Source organism: Cryptomeria japonica, chromosome 11 (assembly GCF_030272615.1).
Source record: "Cryptomeria japonica chromosome 11, Sugi_1.0, whole genome shotgun sequence".
In the NCBI taxonomy this organism is placed as follows: Eukaryota; Viridiplantae; Streptophyta; class Pinopsida; order Cupressales; family Cupressaceae; genus Cryptomeria; species Cryptomeria japonica.
In genome coordinates, this window is record NC_081415.1 from 137,920,655 (window position 1) to 137,940,624 (window position 19,970).

General features: G+C 35.2%; 1 protein-coding gene across 1 annotated transcript; it reads left to right on the plus strand.

Moving 5' to 3' along the window:
* The first annotated feature begins 16,266 nt into the window (after nt 1-16,266).
* LOC131032668 (probable LRR receptor-like serine/threonine-protein kinase At3g47570) lies at nt 16,267-19,639 on the plus strand. Its single transcript, XM_057963709.2, has 2 exons — nt 16,267-18,967; nt 19,058-19,639. Exons 1-2 carry the CDS (start codon nt 16,267-16,269, stop codon nt 19,423-19,425), a joined length of 3,069 nt encoding a protein of 1,022 aa, XP_057819692.2. The 3' UTR covers nt 19,426-19,639.
* The last annotated feature ends 331 nt before the right edge of the window (nt 19,640-19,970 follow it).

Sequence of the window (19,970 nt, forward strand, 5' to 3'; positions counted from 1 at the left end):
GCTTGCCCTTTCCCCTTTGATTTTGAGGAAGTGGAAGGTGATGAATCCCCCTTCTTGTAGGCATTAGGCAAATCAATGTTGTTCTTTTTGAGGATGCGTGTGAGCTCATGAATCTTCTTGGAATGGAAATGAGGCTCCTCATGACCAACCCTTTTATAATAGGCACAAGTAGGTCTCTCCTTCTTTAATGAATTGTCCTTCTTGGAAGAGGCTGCATCTCTTTAGTGTGGAGAAGGTGGTGCTTTTTCCTTAGGCTTTGATTGCCATTTCTTCTTGTTTGAGTTGTCCTTTCCTTGATTTCCTTTGTTCCCATGATTTTCCACTAATGCTTGAGACTTAGAAGTCTTAAGAATGCCCATGCTTATCAACTTAGTTTGTTCCATCATTAACATTTCGGTGAAAACATCGAATGTAGGCATTGTGTAGCTTGAACCCATTGTCTTCCTATAGGTTTGGAAACCAGAAACAAATGCTGCATATTCTTGTGGATGTTTGCCCATCAAATTTAAGATCAATTGAGTATCCTTCTTATCAATGCCACAATCTTTGAGTTGTGCCCTCAACTCTTTTGCCTTAGTGGCATAATCTTGTATTGTATCAAAGTTCTTGGGATCTAACATGATGAGATCACTATCAATTTTATATCCCCTAATCTCATCAACTTGACCATACAAGTCTTGAAACTTTTGGGAAGCATCCTTAACTAAGGTACATTTTTCAATATGAAAGATGAGATCCTTTGATACATACTTTCTTAAGGTACCAATTGCCATCATATTTTTATTGAGCCAATCCAAGTGAGCAACATGATCAGTCTTAGGATCAGCGAGAACAACAATAATTCCATCAATGTAATGAGTTAGTCCTTTTTCCATAAGTTTACTCCATGCATCAATTTTCCAAGTAGCATAATTATGAGGAGTTAAGAGAGGAAACTTAGGAGAAACCATAGAAGAAAAATGAAAGAACACAAGAGCACAAAAGCACAAGAGACATCCCCCCAAATTCACTCAATCAAAGTACCCCACCCCCCCCCCCCCCCCCCAAAAAATGATGATTTTGGCACTTTATATGTAGTGCATGTATAATATGCCACTTGCAAACATTGGAAAGATGGACTTCTAATTTTGTTTTACAACTGCCCCAATAGGCTAAGAACTACAATGCAAAAGACAAGAAAGATTGATCTATGCAATACAAGTGCCTAATTGGTCAAAAAAGACTATATGCTGAAAGTACAATTTCTACTCAAAATCACTACAAATGGATAGAATATTATGAAAGTAGACAAAAAATTATGCACTTTCAAAAAAAATGGCACCTGAAAAGGAGTTTGTATGAGCCCAAATAGAGTCTTGGAAGTTGAAAAAATGGGGATTGGACAGGTACAGTCACCAAAAACTGAGATTTCTAAAATATATGTCCATCAAAATCAGAAAATAATGCCACCGTGAGAAAGTACACAAAAAATTAGCCCATTTCAAAAAAAAATTACACTAAAAAGGAGCAAAAATGAGCAAGATATGACCATTTGAAGTTGAACTACAAAATCAAAAAGGTCAACGGGAGGGGTAAGCCAAAATTTCAAAAAATGATGACATCAGAAAACTGCACAATTAAATTTGATAGTCGTATGGCTGTCGCCAAAACTTTGCCTCTCTATCCTGCAAGATGTCCTTACTGTATGGACAATCTGACGTATCAAAACCTAAGTGTTACGTACGATGACGTGTTAGAGTGACATGTAGTCTGTGTGCTGACATGGTGGCTAACTATGCGTATAATCAATGATGTGGCAGATGGGTTGGCACCACCTGGGTGCTAAGTGTGTAGGTTGTCATGGTAGTTTGTACGATGGCATGGCTAAATCAGAAGTCGCCACGTGTCTATGATGGTCTGAAATCTAAACCGCTGAGTTGTCAAAGCTGTTGGTTGAAAATTTTCTACACTTAGAGAAATAGACAAAATTGTGGCTTCAACCACAGTGTGTGAGTAAAACTCTCCTAATTAAGGGAAGGCTCCCCCTATCTACAAACAAAACTAATCTAATATGGGTGGGACAACAATCTTTCTTCTTCTTTCAAAGTTTCCACGAAGGAAAAAAGACCTCCGTCACTTCCCCGGGATAGGAAAACATAAAGAAATATCAAAGTTTTTAACTATCAATTCCCCTATCAACCTTTTTAGATGATTTTCTGCTAACCAAGCACAATATGTAGTAGCTCAAAGTCTAACTACATGATGCACTTCACCTTACATTCACAATTCTTTAAAATAGAAGTAGCACAAAGTCTACAAGCTATCTTCCCACTTTATCTTTCCACAGTAGTTTGAGATATGATAAGCAGCTCAAAGTCTGCAAGACCAAACCTGAAAACCAGACATATAACTCTAAATACAATTAGCAGCTCAAAGTCTGCAAGATTAAATTTAAATCCCTCTTTCACAATAGAACAAAACTCAATATCAACTCTAGAAAATGTCATTACATAACAACTTGAATTGGCACAAAGTCACAACACAACTTGCCTCTTTTATTGAAAGCAATCGGATTTACATCTAAGCTCAAGGTCTTAGAGTGCACATACAAAGTGACAAAATTTTGTTGTATTTCCAAAAGATAAAAATTACAATAGAACCCTCAAGTATTTATAGGAGAGGAGTCATGAGAAAAATGTGGGAGGATCCCAACAAACTTGAGAAATTCTCTCAACCACCAAGACTTAATCAATAACTAACTATGACTTATTCCAACTATAGTCCTAATTGAACACAACTTGTAGTTGCTTTACATGTAATTACAAAAGTGAAAGTAATGAGTTAACTTGCAATTACAAAGTTATTTTTTTACATGTAACTTGTCAAAAAAAAATTACAAATGCGTAACTAAAACTATTCCATGTTTCTAAAGACACAACTCTAACTGCATCATCCTTTGTCTGTGATGATATTCATGTCGCTTCAAGATTCTAGAACTTGAAGTATTCTAGATTGGTAAAGACATATTGAACCGGAATGGAAACTTGCATCCTTATCTTCTTGCTTGGGGTAGTACTAGTTTTTCAAGAGGGAATGATCTGCCTTCCTCTCTTCATGTCATGACCATCTTTGTCTTGAAAGCATTCTATGCTCTCAACCATGAATTGTTGTTGTATCTCTTCTTTGTATCATCCTCCAATCTTGAAATCTACTTGCAAAATAAGGCCCATGCCCTAATTCATTGATTTGGTAGGTCGTGTGTACAAACCAGATTGACAAAGGAAGGAATAAACTAATGCAAAAATGGGCTCACAAGTGAATTCCGGGTTTTGGAAGCAGCATTACATGTGTGGGAAAAACAAGAGCATTAACTTGCAATTGAGGAGAACAAACATGCAACTTCATATGTGTAATGGGTAAACACAAGTTTGCACTTGTAATTGGACCTTTAAAACTCATTTTCAAGTGTTTTTTGAGTGCATTTTGGACCAATTTCGGGTTCTGGATGGCTAACTGGAAGTGAAGACTTTAAATGGGAAAAATAAGTGAAGGTGTGAAATGAGTGGATGAAATGGTGGGAATGGTATGTACGGATGATGGCAATGAAAATGAGTGAAAATGAAAAGATTTTGGGAAGATCATCTTTATGAAAATGGGAAGAACTTTCAACTTGTAATCCGGTTTTAAAAACCTGATTTTGAAAAAAAAATGGGTATTTTTCAACTTAGAAACTTGGAATTTCACCAAAAGATGATTAAAATATTCCAGCCAAAGGGGAAGATCAATTATTTTCATCCTACATACAATCGGGATTAAAATCCTGAATGCAAGTAAAGAGGGAAAATGAGGAAGATCAATGCAATTTACAAATTGCTTTGCAAAGGAGAAAATCTCTCACAAAACCGATTTTAGGCAAGAACTAACAAAACAAACATATATACAAATTGATCAAGGAAACCCAAACAAACAATAAAATAAAAAAAAATAAGAAAGGAAAGAACCATACCTTGATCAATCAAAATTCCCTCCAAGAAGCAAGAAGCAATCCTTGAAAGAGAAGACAATGAACCTCATAAATAGATAAAAGAAGGAGATTCAAATCCTAGCCACATTTTTCCAAAACACCTTATGCAGCAAAAATGGCTATCAAAATGGCATGAGAATTGGTCAAATCTTCGTCCAAACCCCATGCCTAAGCAAGACAAGAAAAAATTATTTGGAAAAAATAAGTTTCATGGCACTTAGATGAGAAAAATCATGACATTTTTAAAAAATGTTTTTGCTATTAAAACACCATAAAACCAACAATAATGTCTTCCAAATGGCGTGAAGAGAGTTGGAAAATGCATGAAAATACGCATGAAATCAAAAATCCTTCCTCCTCCTTGAATTTATCCATAAAAATCATTGGAAATATTCAACAAAATCCTCCAATATTGCTTGGTTGGGTTTTTGGAAAGAACAAGTTTAAAATTGCAAAGAACACATGAAATCGGGTTTTTAAAACCCATTTCCATGTTTAAAAATGTTCACTTTTCATGCATAAAGGCAAAATCAGGTTTGTGAGAGAAAACAACAAGTTTAAAATACTTCTAATAGGGAAATAAAACTCCCATTACAAGTTTTAAACAACTCAACAAAAGACTAGTAAAGAGAAAATAAATTTTTTTTACAAGTCATGAAAACAACTTAAAAAATGACTTGTAATAGGGAAATAAAATCCCTATTACAATTGAAAGTGACTTTATAAACTTTTAATGGAGGAGAAAAACCCCTACCATAAATTAAAATCACTTAAGTGGAACTTTTTAAAAGAATTACAAGTTTTGTTTTAACTTTATAATTTAAAGTTCACTTGTAATATGTCCAAAAAGTTCCTACAATGGCTTAAAAGGCCAAAAAGCAACAAGGGGGGAATAAAAAGTTAAGTTACAAGTTCTAATTTCATAAAGTGCACTTTTAATTAACTAAAAATTTCCCTACAACACTAAAACAAAGGAAAATTAAAACTTGCAACTTAAGGAAAATTTCCCACTTGCAGTCAGGGAGAAAAAACCTGAAATTGAAAGAAAGACATAGCAAACGAACCCAGAATACGATGAAATTTGAAATGTGGTTTGAGGATGGATTGAGGATTAGTCCAGTCCAGGGGTAAGGTGAAATTATGCCTTGGGAAGCATGCCATAGAGAAAAATTTTCATTTTTGACAATTTTTTATGTAATAGTCCATCATTTTTTAAAACAAAAATGAGGACAACAACTAGCTCTGACTGGGGAATTCTTTCATTTATCATTCAAGATTGTGAAAGAAGAGAAACCAGATCTCTAAGTGCCTTCCTTTTATCCATTGGGCCACAGAGTCAATCAAAGGAAAAACTAAAATCAAAAACAAAAAGACTCAAAACAAAGAAAAAGACATAGACGACAAGAAGGATGATATCTGACACAAAGAAGCTACTGAAAACAACACGCTAACCTGTGCAACTGCACTTATTAAAAATGGAAACCTACCTATCCTAAACTACCCACAATGAAAACTTTTCAAATGAAACCATTCACTGGCTCAGCAAAATAGTTGCCTTTCTTTAACAACTTATGGTACCTTGCATGATCATTAGAAGCCACAACCAATTGAAGAACGAACACTCATACCAAAACTTGATGCAACACTCCTTGAAAAAGATGAACAAATTCAGCTTCCTCTTGAAATGAATTATATGTACTGCTACTCCAAAGTAGATTTTTGAAATCAGACTGCTCTTGTTTAATTGAAAATGCATGTTTGGCATCTTCCTCAAGTGTATCTTCAAGCCCATGTTCAGGAACAAGTGAAACCTTTATCCTCTGATTGGCCTCCAACCAAGCAAGATGTCAGATTGGACATCCTCTTGATGGGACAAAAACATAATTCTTCTTGTTTATTACACCTTTATCAGATGCCTCTTTAATTACAATCTCATGCTAAAAATAATGAGTTTCCTCATGTGAGCCAAGTGAAAACATGGCTCCATAGATTGCTTCATCATGATGTTCATAAACTTTTGATTTGAGAGAATCGTCAAAAAGACTTGAACAAAACTCTTCTATAATACTCATGAAATGATCTTCATCAAGTTCTGGGGTAGGTCTCTTATGCATGATATATCCAAGTTCATGACCTTGGAACATAAATGCATTCATTTCAACTTGAGTGGGATCTTCATGCATATTCATTTTTTCACATCTCATGATATGATTGTCCTCCTTTACCAACACCTTGGAAAAATGGCCCTCAACCTCTTGGTGTGCATTGTCCATGGTATCCAACATGGTCCATTCTTTTTGTTCATCAACTTTCTAGAACTGCATAAACCAGATTTGAGAGTCGTCAGCTATGTCTGCTTCCTCTTCTTGGAGGAAGAGACCAACAAGATCACTTTGTTCAAATTCAGAATCCTCCACTATTGCCTTTGTTGGTGGTGCCTCAAGAGAAATCCCTTCTGGTGTTGAAGGAAGCTTGTCTTGATTTTCAGCTACATAACTAGGAGCATTATTTGGATATGGCCTCATTGGAATGACTTCTTCATAAGGAAAGAGAATACACCTTGACCTATTTGCCTTTTGAGGGCAACCAACTCATTAGCCAACTTCTGCACCATGGGATCTATTCTCTTGGTATCCCATGATCCTAATGAAGAGATTTCTTTAGACCCATTTGATTCTATATTTATCATACTAGCAAGGATAAGATCATCTTCAATATCAATTTCTATGGTTTGCCCTACTGCAAGGTCTCTTCGAACAACTCTTCTCAACAAGAAACACACCTTAGGCACTTGAGCATTTATGAAGAAGCACTTCAAATTTGTAGTGGTAGGTTGAGCAACAACTAAATTTTTTTCACACAACTTATTGAATTTAGCCACAAATCCCGCATGGGTTCATGTGACTCTTTTTTCATTTGAGCCAACTGAGCTAACAATGCATGCACATCTTCTACAGGCTTGAACCTCTCTTTAAACTTGTCTTTAAGTGTGGCCCAAGATATAATCAAACTGACAGAAAGGTTATACCAATCAACTACAATACCTTGGAGAGTCTCCACAAATAGCCTTATAGATACATCTTCGTGTTGAACACCATGAACACCACATGCAATGTGTCCATTGGGGTGTTGTTGTCCATCTCCAAAGAACTTGGGAAAGATCTTCCTTGAATCATCAGGAAGAGCATGGAATTGCAGAGTCAGATTCAACGGACCAAAAGCATTCCCACAAGGACTTTGAGCAACCATCTTACATGTCCTTGTTGAAAGCTCGAGAAATTACAAAAACAAGAATTACAATGAATAGGATACCAGTATACTTCAAAAAAATGTGTGAGGCTTTTGAATGCATATCTTATCCAGCAGAAACCCAAGAAAATTTATTCTAAATAACAACAAGACACTAGACTTCAAACGAAAGCATGAGGCTTTCGAATGCGTTCGTGTCCCTAGTAGAGTAGCCAAAAACTATTGGTTGAAAATTTTGTACACTTGGCGAAATATACAAAATTGTGGCTTCAACCATAGTGTGTGAGTAAAACTCTCCTAATTAAGGGAAGGCTCCCCCTATCTAAAAAATAAACTAATCTAATATGGGTGGGACAACAGTCTTTCTTCTTCTTTCAAGAAAAACTATACTTTTTTCTCTTCACAAAAAAGTAATAGCAATTGGAAATAAATAACAACAAATACAAAAATAAGACTTTTTTGTAGAATTTTTGGAACATAAAGGGAAGAAAAGTTTCCATGAAGGCACAAAGACCTCCATCACTTCCCTGGGATAGGAAAATAGAAAGAAAGCTCAAAGTCTTCGACTATCTATTCCCCTATCAACCTTTTTAGATGATTTTCTGCTAACTAAGCACAATATTTAACAACTCAAAGTCTAACTACACGATGCAATTCACCTTACATACACAAGTCTTAAAAATAGAAGTAGCACAAAGTCTACAAGCTATCTTCCCACTTTAGCTTTCCACACTAGTTTCAGATATGATAGGTAGCTCAAAGTGTGCAAGACCAAGCCTGAAACCTAGACATATAACTCTAAATACAATTAGCAGCTCAAAGTTTGCAAGATTGAATTTAAATCCATCTTTCACAATAGAACAAAACTCACAATAAACTCCAGAAAATGTTGTCACATAACAACTTGAATTGGCACAAAGTCACAACACAACTTGCCTCTTTTATTGAAAACAATCTGATTTACATCTAAGCTCAAAGTCTTAGAGTGCACATACAAACTGACATAATTTTATTGCATTGCCAAAAGATAAAAATTACAATAGACCCCCTCAAGTATTTATAGGAGAGGAGTCATGAGAAAAAAGGTGGGAGGATCCCAACTAACTTGAGAAATTCTCTCAACCACCAAGACTTAATCAATAACTAACTATGACTTATTCCAACTACAGTCCTAATTGATCACAACTTTTAGTTGCTTTACATGTAATTACAAAAGTGCAAGTAATGAGTTAACTTGCAATTACAAAGTTATTTTTTTACATGTAACTTGTCAAAACAAAATTACAAATGTGTAACTAAAACTATTCCATGTGTCTAAAGACACGACTCTAACTGCATCATCCTTTGTCTATGATGATCTTCATGTCACTTCAAGATGCTAGAACTTGAAGTATTCTGGATTGGTAAAGACATCTTGAAGCGGAATGGGAACTTGCATCATTATCTTCTTGCTTGGGGTAGTACTAGCTTTTCAAGAGGGAATGGGTTGCCTTCCTCTCTTCATGTCATGACCATCTTTGTCTTGAAAGAATTCTATGCTCTCAACCATGAATTGTTGTTGTATCTCTTCTGTGTATCATCCTCCAATCTTAAAATCTACTTGCAAAATAAGGCACGTGCCTTAATTCATTGATTTGGTAGGTCGTGTGTACAAACCAGACTGACAAAGGAAGGGATAAACTGATGCAAAAATGGGCTCACAAGTGGATTTCGGGGTTTGGAACTTGCATTACATGTGTGGGAAGAACAAGAGCATTAACTTTCATATCATAAGAAAACACCGCTCATCCTAGGAATAACAAGGAATAATGTCATATCATAAGAAAACACCACTCATCCTAGGAAAAGTGGATCCTTAGAAAGGATAGGAGATAGAAGATAGAATCAATGTGCCCCAAGCATAGCGTCAAAGAGAAATATTACACTCCTAAAGATATTATACATAAAAGATCTACCAGTTCAAGCAAAGAATAGGTCCTAACCAATGAAAACACATGTGCTTGCATGAAGGACAATTCAATGTGAGAAAAGGCATCAAGTTATGAAAAATACAACTCAAAGGAAGAGATAATCTTCGAGAAAGAGAAAGAATTATATATATTATTCTTTCTCTGCAAGCAAGGACACAAGGAATAATTATGTTACTATCAAAGTATGATTGGAATTGAATATGTATCACTACACATGACAAAGAGCCCCCAATAAAGTTAAACTACCAATGTCATAGGGTAAGGAGCAACATAATAAGGTGAATGGAGTTCTAAGGCACTACCTCTTCACAAAGAAACATTGCAAGATCAATTGTAAGAGTTATGTGAGCTTTATCATATTGGTCAAAAATAAATTCTTTAAAGAGTTTACAATTTCCAGGACAATGAGAATAACAATGATGAAGAAGACAATAATCATCACCTTCTTTGTTCTTATTATTATATTTTATGAAGGGATATATAACATGCTTATCATAATTCAATCTCCAGAATATTCTTGTAGCTATTTTTTCTTGATTGTCAATATGGCTAGGTCTTATCTCTTGAGATGTAGGACAAGGTTTTCTATTGGAAGGAGAAGGATTTTTTTCTTGTGGGAAAAGAATGGTAAATAAGGAGGAGGAGGATTTAATGTAGAAGCATGTTTGGATGGATGATAGTTTCTATGTCTTACAAAATAGTCTTTAAGTATTTGAACCTTATGAGCATCCTCCCTAAATGTTTGAGAATTAGGATATCCCAAGGCTTGTTTAGTAAATTGTGTAGGAGGGTCTAAAGAGATCTTAATTCCTTATTCATGTTTTCCAAGTCCTTTTCCTTTATAGCCATGGTTTGAAATTATATCATATCCAAATTCATAAGATGTTCTCAACTATGAAGGATAAGGTCTTTCATGATGAATTTCTTTAAAATTTATAGTGTAAGGACACATAGAAGGATCAAAATTATAATTAGATGAAGAAGGAATATCCCTTGTAGGGAGATTCTTTTTCCTATCATCATTATTTATGTCCTCTAAGTTGGTAGGATGGAAAGAAGGGTCCTTATTATCTAAGGCCTCATCTTTTCTTAATATTATGTGTGGAGAAAGGTCAAGGATAAAATGCATTACATTATATTGTCTACAAATATGTTGATGATTAAGGTAAGCCCTTATAGAATAAGGATGATCTAGAGAGATTGATACACCAACATTTTGATCTTGTCCCCTTTGCACTACAGTATGTGTATGAGAAGAAGATGGAGTCATGTTTCTCTTAAATTCTTTCTCTCCATTGGAGATATCATTGAAGGGGTATTGATTCTTTCCTCATTCTCATGAGATACCCTAGGAGAGCTACAAGTGTTAGCCTGTTCAATGTCATCTCTAGGATTATCATTATCTATGAAATCTTTTATGTGACCTACATATGAAATGAATTTTATCAAAAATATCCTCATAAAACAACATGCAACATGGATAAAATCTTTAAGAGATGATTTGAAAGTAGGAAATATATTTTAAATTCTAATGATGCCACATGCAAGAGTACTATGAATGAAAAGAAGTAATGTATAGTGAAATAAACCATTATCCAACACATGATTTTTATAAATGTAACTTTAAGAAACAATGTAATCATGTGTGAAATAGTAAAGAAATTAGATTTAGTGAATTCTATTATGAAACACCTCAAATAAAATCTAAAAATGAGAAGATGGAAGTATAATATATGTCAAATTTATCAAATAATTAGTGGGTGAAATTAGGGTTTAACCAATTAGGACAATAATACCATCAATTTAACATGATCAATCATACATTAAAAAGCAGGTGTAAATTCAATAGATCTAGCCACAATTCAATTAGGAAAAAGGGTTTTGAGATATTAATTAGATTTACTTATTTTGTGTTGTTTCCCCTTTTTAGAGTCAAAATCGGATTTGAATTGTTAATTATTAGGGTAAGACAAAAGAAAATTGGAATAAACTAGTAATAATAGAATGTTCTAGATTTCAGATAGAGCCACAAAATAATATCTAAGAAGAGGAAGTGAATCAAACTTGTAACTGAAAATATGGGGTTAACTGTCAAGACCAAGGTGGTAGGTCACCCCCAGTCTTGCAAGTTATGGATGGGAAAGAGGGATGGTTTTTGTATCAGGGAGACACACTATATCCATCATCAAAAGATTGGGAGATGCCTTGGTGATACAGAGCATCAAAACACAAACAACAAAACACTCAAGGGTATGCTGACCCAAAACCAAATTCAAGAACTTCAACTTAACTCAAGAGGCATATAACAAGACTAACCACACTTCTCAACTCCAAAACTCACAATCTGATCATTAAGTAAAAATACAAATGGAATTAATCGATTCTACAAGTCAATCACAACATAATCTTTACACAAGGACTGCATAGGTATCTTGATACAATAACCTTACCCTTCAAGGAATAGGGATCTTTTCATTCACAATCACCAACAATAAGAACTTATACACACCTTAGAATCCTCCAACATATCCTTCCTACAACCTTGAGTACCTTCCACATAACAAATAACTCTTTGTTGAAATAAAATAAGACTTAAGGCATAACTGATCACAAACTTCAAGAAACAACAACTCCTTCGAACATAAGCACAAAATTTAAATGACTGTCTACCAAGTACTTCCACCATATGCCTCCAATCAAACCCAAACCACTTTCAAAGGTTAGATTCCATCCCTATATACCTTAATTCAATATTTAAGATCATAACATTCACCACAACATGATAGAACAAATTCTTTATTTCCATGGAATACCCTAGTTTAGGGTTTCATCATTAAAAGATAGTTTTTACAAAAACAATCACAACTTCTTCGATTCTTAACCAAATTAAGTCAAAAAAAAAGAACTGGAAAGAGGATTCAGAGACCCTTATAACTCATACAAACTTTCCTCATGTGGCCATACAAAATGTTGCAACAAGACTGTTCCTGCCTTTACCAATCTGATTTTCACCACGAACTTTAACAAATAGTCATTAATAACTTTTGAAATATTGATCATGAAAAAAATATATTTGGTAAGCCTTTATATTACATATTTACAAAACTTTTATCAAATTTATAGCAATATCCAATGGTTAAAACAAATGTTATGAGGGTTTTACCAAAACGGGTAACCCTTGGTAGGGTTTTTGATAGTTTTTGGAAAAACAATCATATCTTGACAAATAATCAACAAAAATACATAAGAAAGGACTCATCTGAAATATATTTCATTAATATATTATTAAAAACCTTCTATATATCAAAATTACATCAAATGTGAGCCTCCATGGCTCCGTGATAGTCATAGATTCCTTAAAACCTTATGGTAGTTTTAGGGTTTGATTGATAACCTTTGTCAAATCCCCTCCAAACTGCTCAACCCCCTTGATCTTGACAAAAAATGGTTTTATAAACCATTAAAATCCATTTCAAACTCCTCGTAACTTCTCTTACCACCTCATGATTGATGGATTGCATTCTTACACTTTTGTTGGACTTTTTGGCAATGTTGCAACTTTGCAATTTTTACAATTTTTGACAAATTACCACTACAATTGACCCTAGCCTTCATGGACACCCCTAACATGTTATAATGGATTAAATTTTCTCAATTATAACATTTCAAACCTTTTTGGATGTTCTTCACTCTTTGACCACAGTTGACCCTATCAAGACCTATTAGGTCTCTTGGCACAAAATGACTCATCAAGCCTTACAACATGAATTATTTTGATACAAATGGTCTTTTGTGACCATACAATCATTAATGAAACATTAAAAATTAAGAAAAATGTGGTTTTTCTTCATGATACATGTCCATGGATAGGTGCCTCGACACCACCTGGGCTTTTTATTTTTTCTCCTGTAAAAGTTGAATATGTTCGTCATCATCTATCCTATCAAAATCTTTGATCATAGCTATCAAACACATTTCCTAGACACAAAAAGAGACAAAAAGTGTTGTGGATAGGGTTTTTCCTTGGGTCAAATACCACTTTAGGATTTAACCTTGAATTGAATTGAAGTAGGAAATGTAAATGATAAGTACCATATATTTTTCACAAGTCAAATTATAATATTGCTATCATAATTCAACTGTGTAGTTTTTGAGTCAAACTCAATGACCCGTGTTTCATGAGTAGTGTTTCACAAGAACCCATCTCTGATGAGAATGAATAGTACTAGGATGGGTGACCTCTTGGGAAGGCCCAATGCTTCACCTCTGTGAGCATCACTTAGATTCAATGAGTGCTAAGTGGACCATTTATTCTCATGAGAGATGGGTTCTTGTGAACCAGTACTCATGAAACATGGGTCATTGAGTTTGACTCAAAAGCTACACAGTTGAATCTTGATAGCAATATCATAATTTTACTTGCTATAGAAAATATCTCCTACTTATCAATTGATGAGCTAAAGGAGATCTATATTGAAAAGTTCATAAGGTACAACACTTGTTGTAGGTTTTACAAATGGGGTTGCAAGCTAAGTGGGTTTAACCTTGGAGGAAACTCCATGGTTAAGAGCACTTGAGTTGGAGTAGTACTGGATGGGTGACCTCCTAGGAAGGCCCAATAGTTCACCTCTATGACCATCAACTAGGTGGAATGAGTGCTAAGTGGACCTTTCATTCTCATTAGAGATGGGTTCTTGTGAACCACTACTCATGAAACATGGGTCATTGAGTTTGACTGAAAAACTACTTGGTTGAATCTTGATAGCAATATCATAATTTAACTTTCTATGAAAATATCTCCTACTTATCAATTGATTAGCTAAAGGGGCTCTATATTGAATGGTTCATAAGGAAGAACACTTGTTGAAGGTTTTGCAAATGGGGTTGCAAGTTAAGTGGATTTAACCTTGGACGAAACTTTTTGGTTAACCATGCTTGAGTTGGAGTAGTACTGAGGTGAGTGACCTCTCAGGAAGGCCCAATACTTCATCTCTATGAGAATCGCCTAGAAGCAATGAGTGCTAAGTGGACCTTTCATTCTCATGAGAGATGGGTTCTTGTGAACCACTACTCATGAAACATGGATCATTGAGTTTGACTCAAAAAATACACAGTTGAATCCTAATAGCAATATCATAAGGAAACGTAAATACTGAAGTAAATGTAGGAAGGTGTACCTCGGATCTGTAATGGTTGATATAAACATTGATGATGCAATCCTCTTTAGATGTGATCACAATTGTTGAATGCAATAACATGAAAAACACATGAACATGAATTACCTAATCAAACACATATCCTTGCATGAAGATTGATGTAACTTTCTCCACGATGCTTAGAGGATATGGTGGGATGAAATGCTACTTTGAATGCTTGAGAATGCTTCATGTTAGATGTGTCAATGCTATGGTATATTGTGGATGGAGTCTTAGATCTAAACTAGATTGATAGGATGTTTTTCTATAGGTTTCCTTATGCAAATTACTAATTAAGCTGACCTCCAACTATCAAATGGAGCCACAAGGACCAAAATCCATCGAGAGTGGAAATGCCTACTCATATTTGAAATGGGTCCTATTTAAGGAGGACTAGGGAAGTATGGTACCGTGGTCCAAATAGGAGCACCACAACACCCTTTTCCTTCAAAAATAGGACAAGTAGACCAACAAATAAGGGGAGATAGCTCCAAGATGGGATCCACTCAGCTGTGCACATAGGTGAGCACAAATGTGAGGTGTGAATTGTACAAGGATACACTTCATGACTCTACATCTTCCAATCTCTCATATTACTTGCCTCTCGCCGCACCATCAAAATTTATTTTGGTCCAACCTTCTTGAGTTGGTGACCACTTTGCCTGTTTTTTGGCTTTGAGGGTCTTAACATCACCATCCCCATTAATGGGGGAAGGTTCAAGTTCTAATTATTTTTACATTAAAAAAATTTATCTAGTGTTGAATTGTTTGCTATGTATTTGCCTTTAGGATAGAAAGAGGTGACGTTCTTGATCTTCCTCAAAAAAACTTTTCTCAAAGTAATGATCTTCGTCTTTTTTCTCAATTTAGTCTTGATTTTCTATTTTAGCTCTAAAACATTATTCTGATTATTTGTATTTAGATAAACTATATATTTAATAAATCATTTTTTTATTATAGATTTAATATCATAATAAAAATATATATTATGATTTTCTTAATGTACAATTTTTTATTGAAAAAATTAAATTATAAAATAAAACTTAAAAATAGAAATTGAACTTTAACTTTTTTATCTTATTGTATTAATGAATTGTTGAAATATTAATATTATATGTATATATACCTATGTCAACAAATTGTATGTATATATACCTATCCTTAGTCAACTCTCTCATATATTCATAATTTTTGGATATAAAAAGAGAGTAGTGGATTAAAATATAAGAGTTTAGGTGCAACCCATCTCCATCATTAGTCCACTCTCTCCTACTTTATGGTTTTTGAACATAGGTTGAAATATAATAATTCAGATGCAACCCATATCGAGTAATCCACTCTCTCCTAAGTCATGGTTTATAACAAAAAATATATTGCTTTTGTTTCCAAGTCTCTCATAACGTAGTAGTTGCAGTATATTTCGTCAGTAAATGTGACGACCATGAAATATGTGAATGTTTTTGAGTCGGGGATCTAGACCTCTGTCTATTATGTTTTTTAATTAATTAATAATTAAAATATAATATGTATATTTTTTAATTAATTATTAAATATGATCAATGGTACAATATGGTGCTGCATATTGCCGGGATCTAATGCTATATGTTAGGCAGGATTTTGACATCTTGGACTTTGTCTGTGGGTTTATCCTTAGAAAGAAGCACGAATACGAAAAGTAGGTTTTGACTAAAATAATTAAGATCTCCATCCACTGAAGTCGGAGAGTGAAAAATTAATCTATTACAGGTAACAGCCGTTGGTATTGCAAAACAGGATGATGTGAAACTTGTTATGAACTTTCGTGTTCCATTCTCCATGTGATCTTTTGTATCATTCCTTGATTTCAAAGATGAATTGGTTCATAGTGTTGTGGTGCCCTCTGTTTCAGTTTGTCCTCTTTGGCACTCCCGACATAGTTTTTGCTCAATCAAACTCTGATCAAGAAAGTCTCATTGCTATCAAGAATTCAATCACTTTGGATTCTCTGAATGTTTTTGCAAATTGGGTCCCCAGTATTCCCTTCTGCAACTGGACAGGAGTAGCTTGTGATGCATCAGCTCAGAGAGTAGAGTCCCTAAGTCTTGAGAGCTTCCAATTACAGGGCTCTGTTTCCCCTGCAATTGGAAATCTCTCCTTCATAAAAGAACTCTATCTCTATAACAATAGCCTCACTGGGGAAATTCCACAGGAATTGGGGAGACTACAGCACCTGCAACTACTATATCTATCACTCAATAAACTTCACGGCCCAATTCCATTGAATCTCTCTGCTTGCCAGGGCCTAATACAATTGTCTCTAGCGGATAATCATTTGACAGGAAGCATTCCACCACAGCTGAGTCGCCTCACTAAACTTCAAGTTCTTATGCTGGGAAGTAACAACCTCACAGGTACAATTCCGTCATCTTTAGCCAATCTTTCTTCTCTATATAGGCTGTTTCTGGAAACTAACCATCTCCAAGGCCTAATTCCCCATGAATTAGGACAGCTAAATGGATTGCAGTCCCTGTTTTTATTTGAAAATAATTTATCAGGGTCATTTCCATCTTCCCTTTCAAACATATCTGTCCTCACTGAGTTAGATCTCCACAGCAACAACTTGAATGGTGAAATCCCACCTGAGATGGGGAAGTTAGCTCAGTTGCAAATACTTTATCTATGGGGTAATAACCTCACAGGTGGAATTCCAAACTCTCTTGCCAATTGTTCTCAAATGGTTAATCTGGACATCGAGTTAAATCACCTGACAGGGGTTGTGCCAGTGGAATTCAGCAAGCTCTCCTACCTTGAGTTTATGAGTTTATCTTCTAACCAACTTGTTAGTGGCAGTTCTACCACAATCCCCATTCTCTTAGCTCTTTCCAACTGCACCCAATTGAATGAATTGCGTTTCCATGACAATTATTTAACAGGGCACATACCAGAACAACTCCCCACAAACTTGTCTGTGCTTTTACTAAATGGAAATAACATAACAGGATCTATACCTTCACAGATTGCCAATCTAACCAATTTGACTCAGATTGATTTTTCTTCAAATCTGCTTGCGGGCCAGATCCCCTCTTCATTGAGCAACCTTGGAAAGTTACAAAGCTTACGGCTGGACAACAACAAGCTAGAAGGAAGCATACCTAGTGAGATTGGTGAAATAACAGAGCTTGGGGAGCTATCATTGAGCCATAACATGCTTTCTGGAGACATCCCTGCCACCATTGCTCGACTTCAACAACTCAGACGCCTTATACTTCATCACAACCAACTCTCAGGAAGCATACCAGTTAGTTTGGGGAAATGCTATAAATTGGAGCTGCTGGACCTTTCCAACAATCAATTCACTGGACATATACCCCTTGAAGTGACCTCTCTTCACAATTTACAGTTTTATTTCAACTTGTCACGGAATTCATTGGGAGGACATTTGCCTCAAGAAATTGGAAAGATGATAAATGTCCAAGCTATAGATGTCTCTGCCAATAGGTTAGAAGGTCAAATTCCAGCCACCCTCGGAAGTTGTGCAAATCTCCAGCTTCTAAATCTTTCCTCAAATAAATTGCAAGGCCTAATTCCAAATTCCCTTGGTGACTTAAATAACCTAGTGGATATGGATCTGTCTTATAACAACCTGTCAGGACCTGTGCCTAATCCTTTATGGAATCTGAAGATGTTTGAGTATATGAACTTGTCTTTCAATAACTTGAGTGGAGAAATCCCACAAGAAGGTGCCTTCAAAAATTTCACAGCTGCATCATTTATAGGAAATTCCTTTCTTTGCGGAGAATGGATACATCTTCCCTCCTGTTCAATTGTCACTACTTCAGGTAAAACCCATAGAAATAAAGTTCGAATAATTGCATTAGCAGTGGGAGCAGTTGCCATTGTAATGTGCTTGCTAATAGGGGGATTAATTTACAGGAGATGTCACTTGCATATTCAGAGAATGAATCAGGGTGACTCTACAGATGTTCCAAAGCTGAATCTCATTGGTCACAGGGGAATTTCGTATCAAGAAATCATTAAAGCAACTAATGGATTCAGTGAGGAAAACTTGTTAGGAACTGGTAGCTTTGGCTCTGTTTATAAAGGTATTTTAATTGATGGTACAGTTGCTGCTTTCAAGGTCCTCAACATGAAAAATGAAATGGCCTGGAAAAGTTTTACTGCAGAGTGCAAAGTTCTGGGAAACTGTAGGCACAGGAATCTGGTTAATCTGATAACCTTTTGTTCAGAAACAGAAAACAAAGTGTTGGTTCTCAAGTTCATGTCTAAAGGAAATTTGGAAAAACTGTTGTTTTCAGATGGTGGTTTATTGGACCTGGGGGACATAGTAAACATAGCATTAGATGTAGCCCATGGATTGGAATATCTGCATCATGATTGTTCAGTGCAAGTTGTACACTGCGATATAAAGCCTAGCAATATTCTCCTAGATGAGGGTATGACAGCCCATGTAGCTGATTTTGGCATTGCCCAATTGATTTGTGGGCCAGACTACTCTGAATCATTGACTTCAATTCTGTCTCTCAAAGGATCAATCGGCTACATTCCACCAGGTACAAATCTGCTAAATAATTATCTGCTCTTATTGGCACATATATGATCCGACCTGACGGGAATTTTTTTTGTTTGTTTGTTCAATGCAGAATATGGAGTGAGTGGGAAGATTTCGACGCAGGGTGATGTTTACAGCTATGGTATTGTGTTGTTAGAGATGATAACTAGAAAGAGTCCAACTAATGATATGTTCATGGGAGAATTGAACCTCCACAGGTGGGTCAGTATGCATTTTCCTGATAGAGTGCAGGAGATTGTTGACCAGAGAGTGATGAGTGATTTAGAGGAATATGAGATAAATGAAATTCTTATTCCATTCATACACATTGGCTTGGTATGTTCAAATGAATCACATTTGCAACGACCCACAACACAAGAGGTGGCAGGAGCATTAGAAATTATGAGGAACAATCTCCTTCGAAGCACAGGGACTACCAGACTACAGACATATTTTTAAGCTTCTGTTGGTGATAATGAAATATGCAGTTGGCAAGTCAGGATAAGATTTGTAAATATATAGGATTCTTTGTTTGTTTTGAAATCCGTGAAAGTGTTGCTAGTTTTGCTGAGCACTGTTAATTTCTCAGTTATAATGTTATGTTGCGATTTTGAGATAGGAGAAATAACCTTTCAGTAGGCGTATAAATATAAGTGACATAATGTGGTCGACCAGATTGGTGAGCAGATATCCATTATTTCAACACAGTTTTATATCCTGGATTGTAGTCAATTGCCTACAGCATTGTATATTCATTCACATATTCCACACAGCGTTTATATTTTGTATAATATTAAATAGAAAATGATTGTAATATATTGAATAGTTAATTTGAGAATAAATAAGAATTTTTATAAAAACCTCTAAATATAACTTTTTGAATATATCTAATTAATAAAGGATAAAATAAACAAGTCATTGAAGTGAATTTCTTAAGGTAAATATAAATAAATAATGTCTTAACTTAAAGTTTACATTTTACATACAAAAACAGTTTAATTGAA

What these genes read in the sequence shown, in the direction of transcription:
- LOC131032668 (XM_057963709.2), top strand. Translation starts at nt 16,267, where the DNA reads ATGAATTGGTTCATAGTGTTGTGGTGCCCTCTGTTTCAGTTTGTCCTC. An exon ending in AATCGGCTACATTCCACCAG is followed by an intron (nt 18,968 to 19,057) that starts GTACAAATCTGC and finishes TGTTCAATGCAG; the next exon opens with AATATGGAGTGAGTGGGAAG.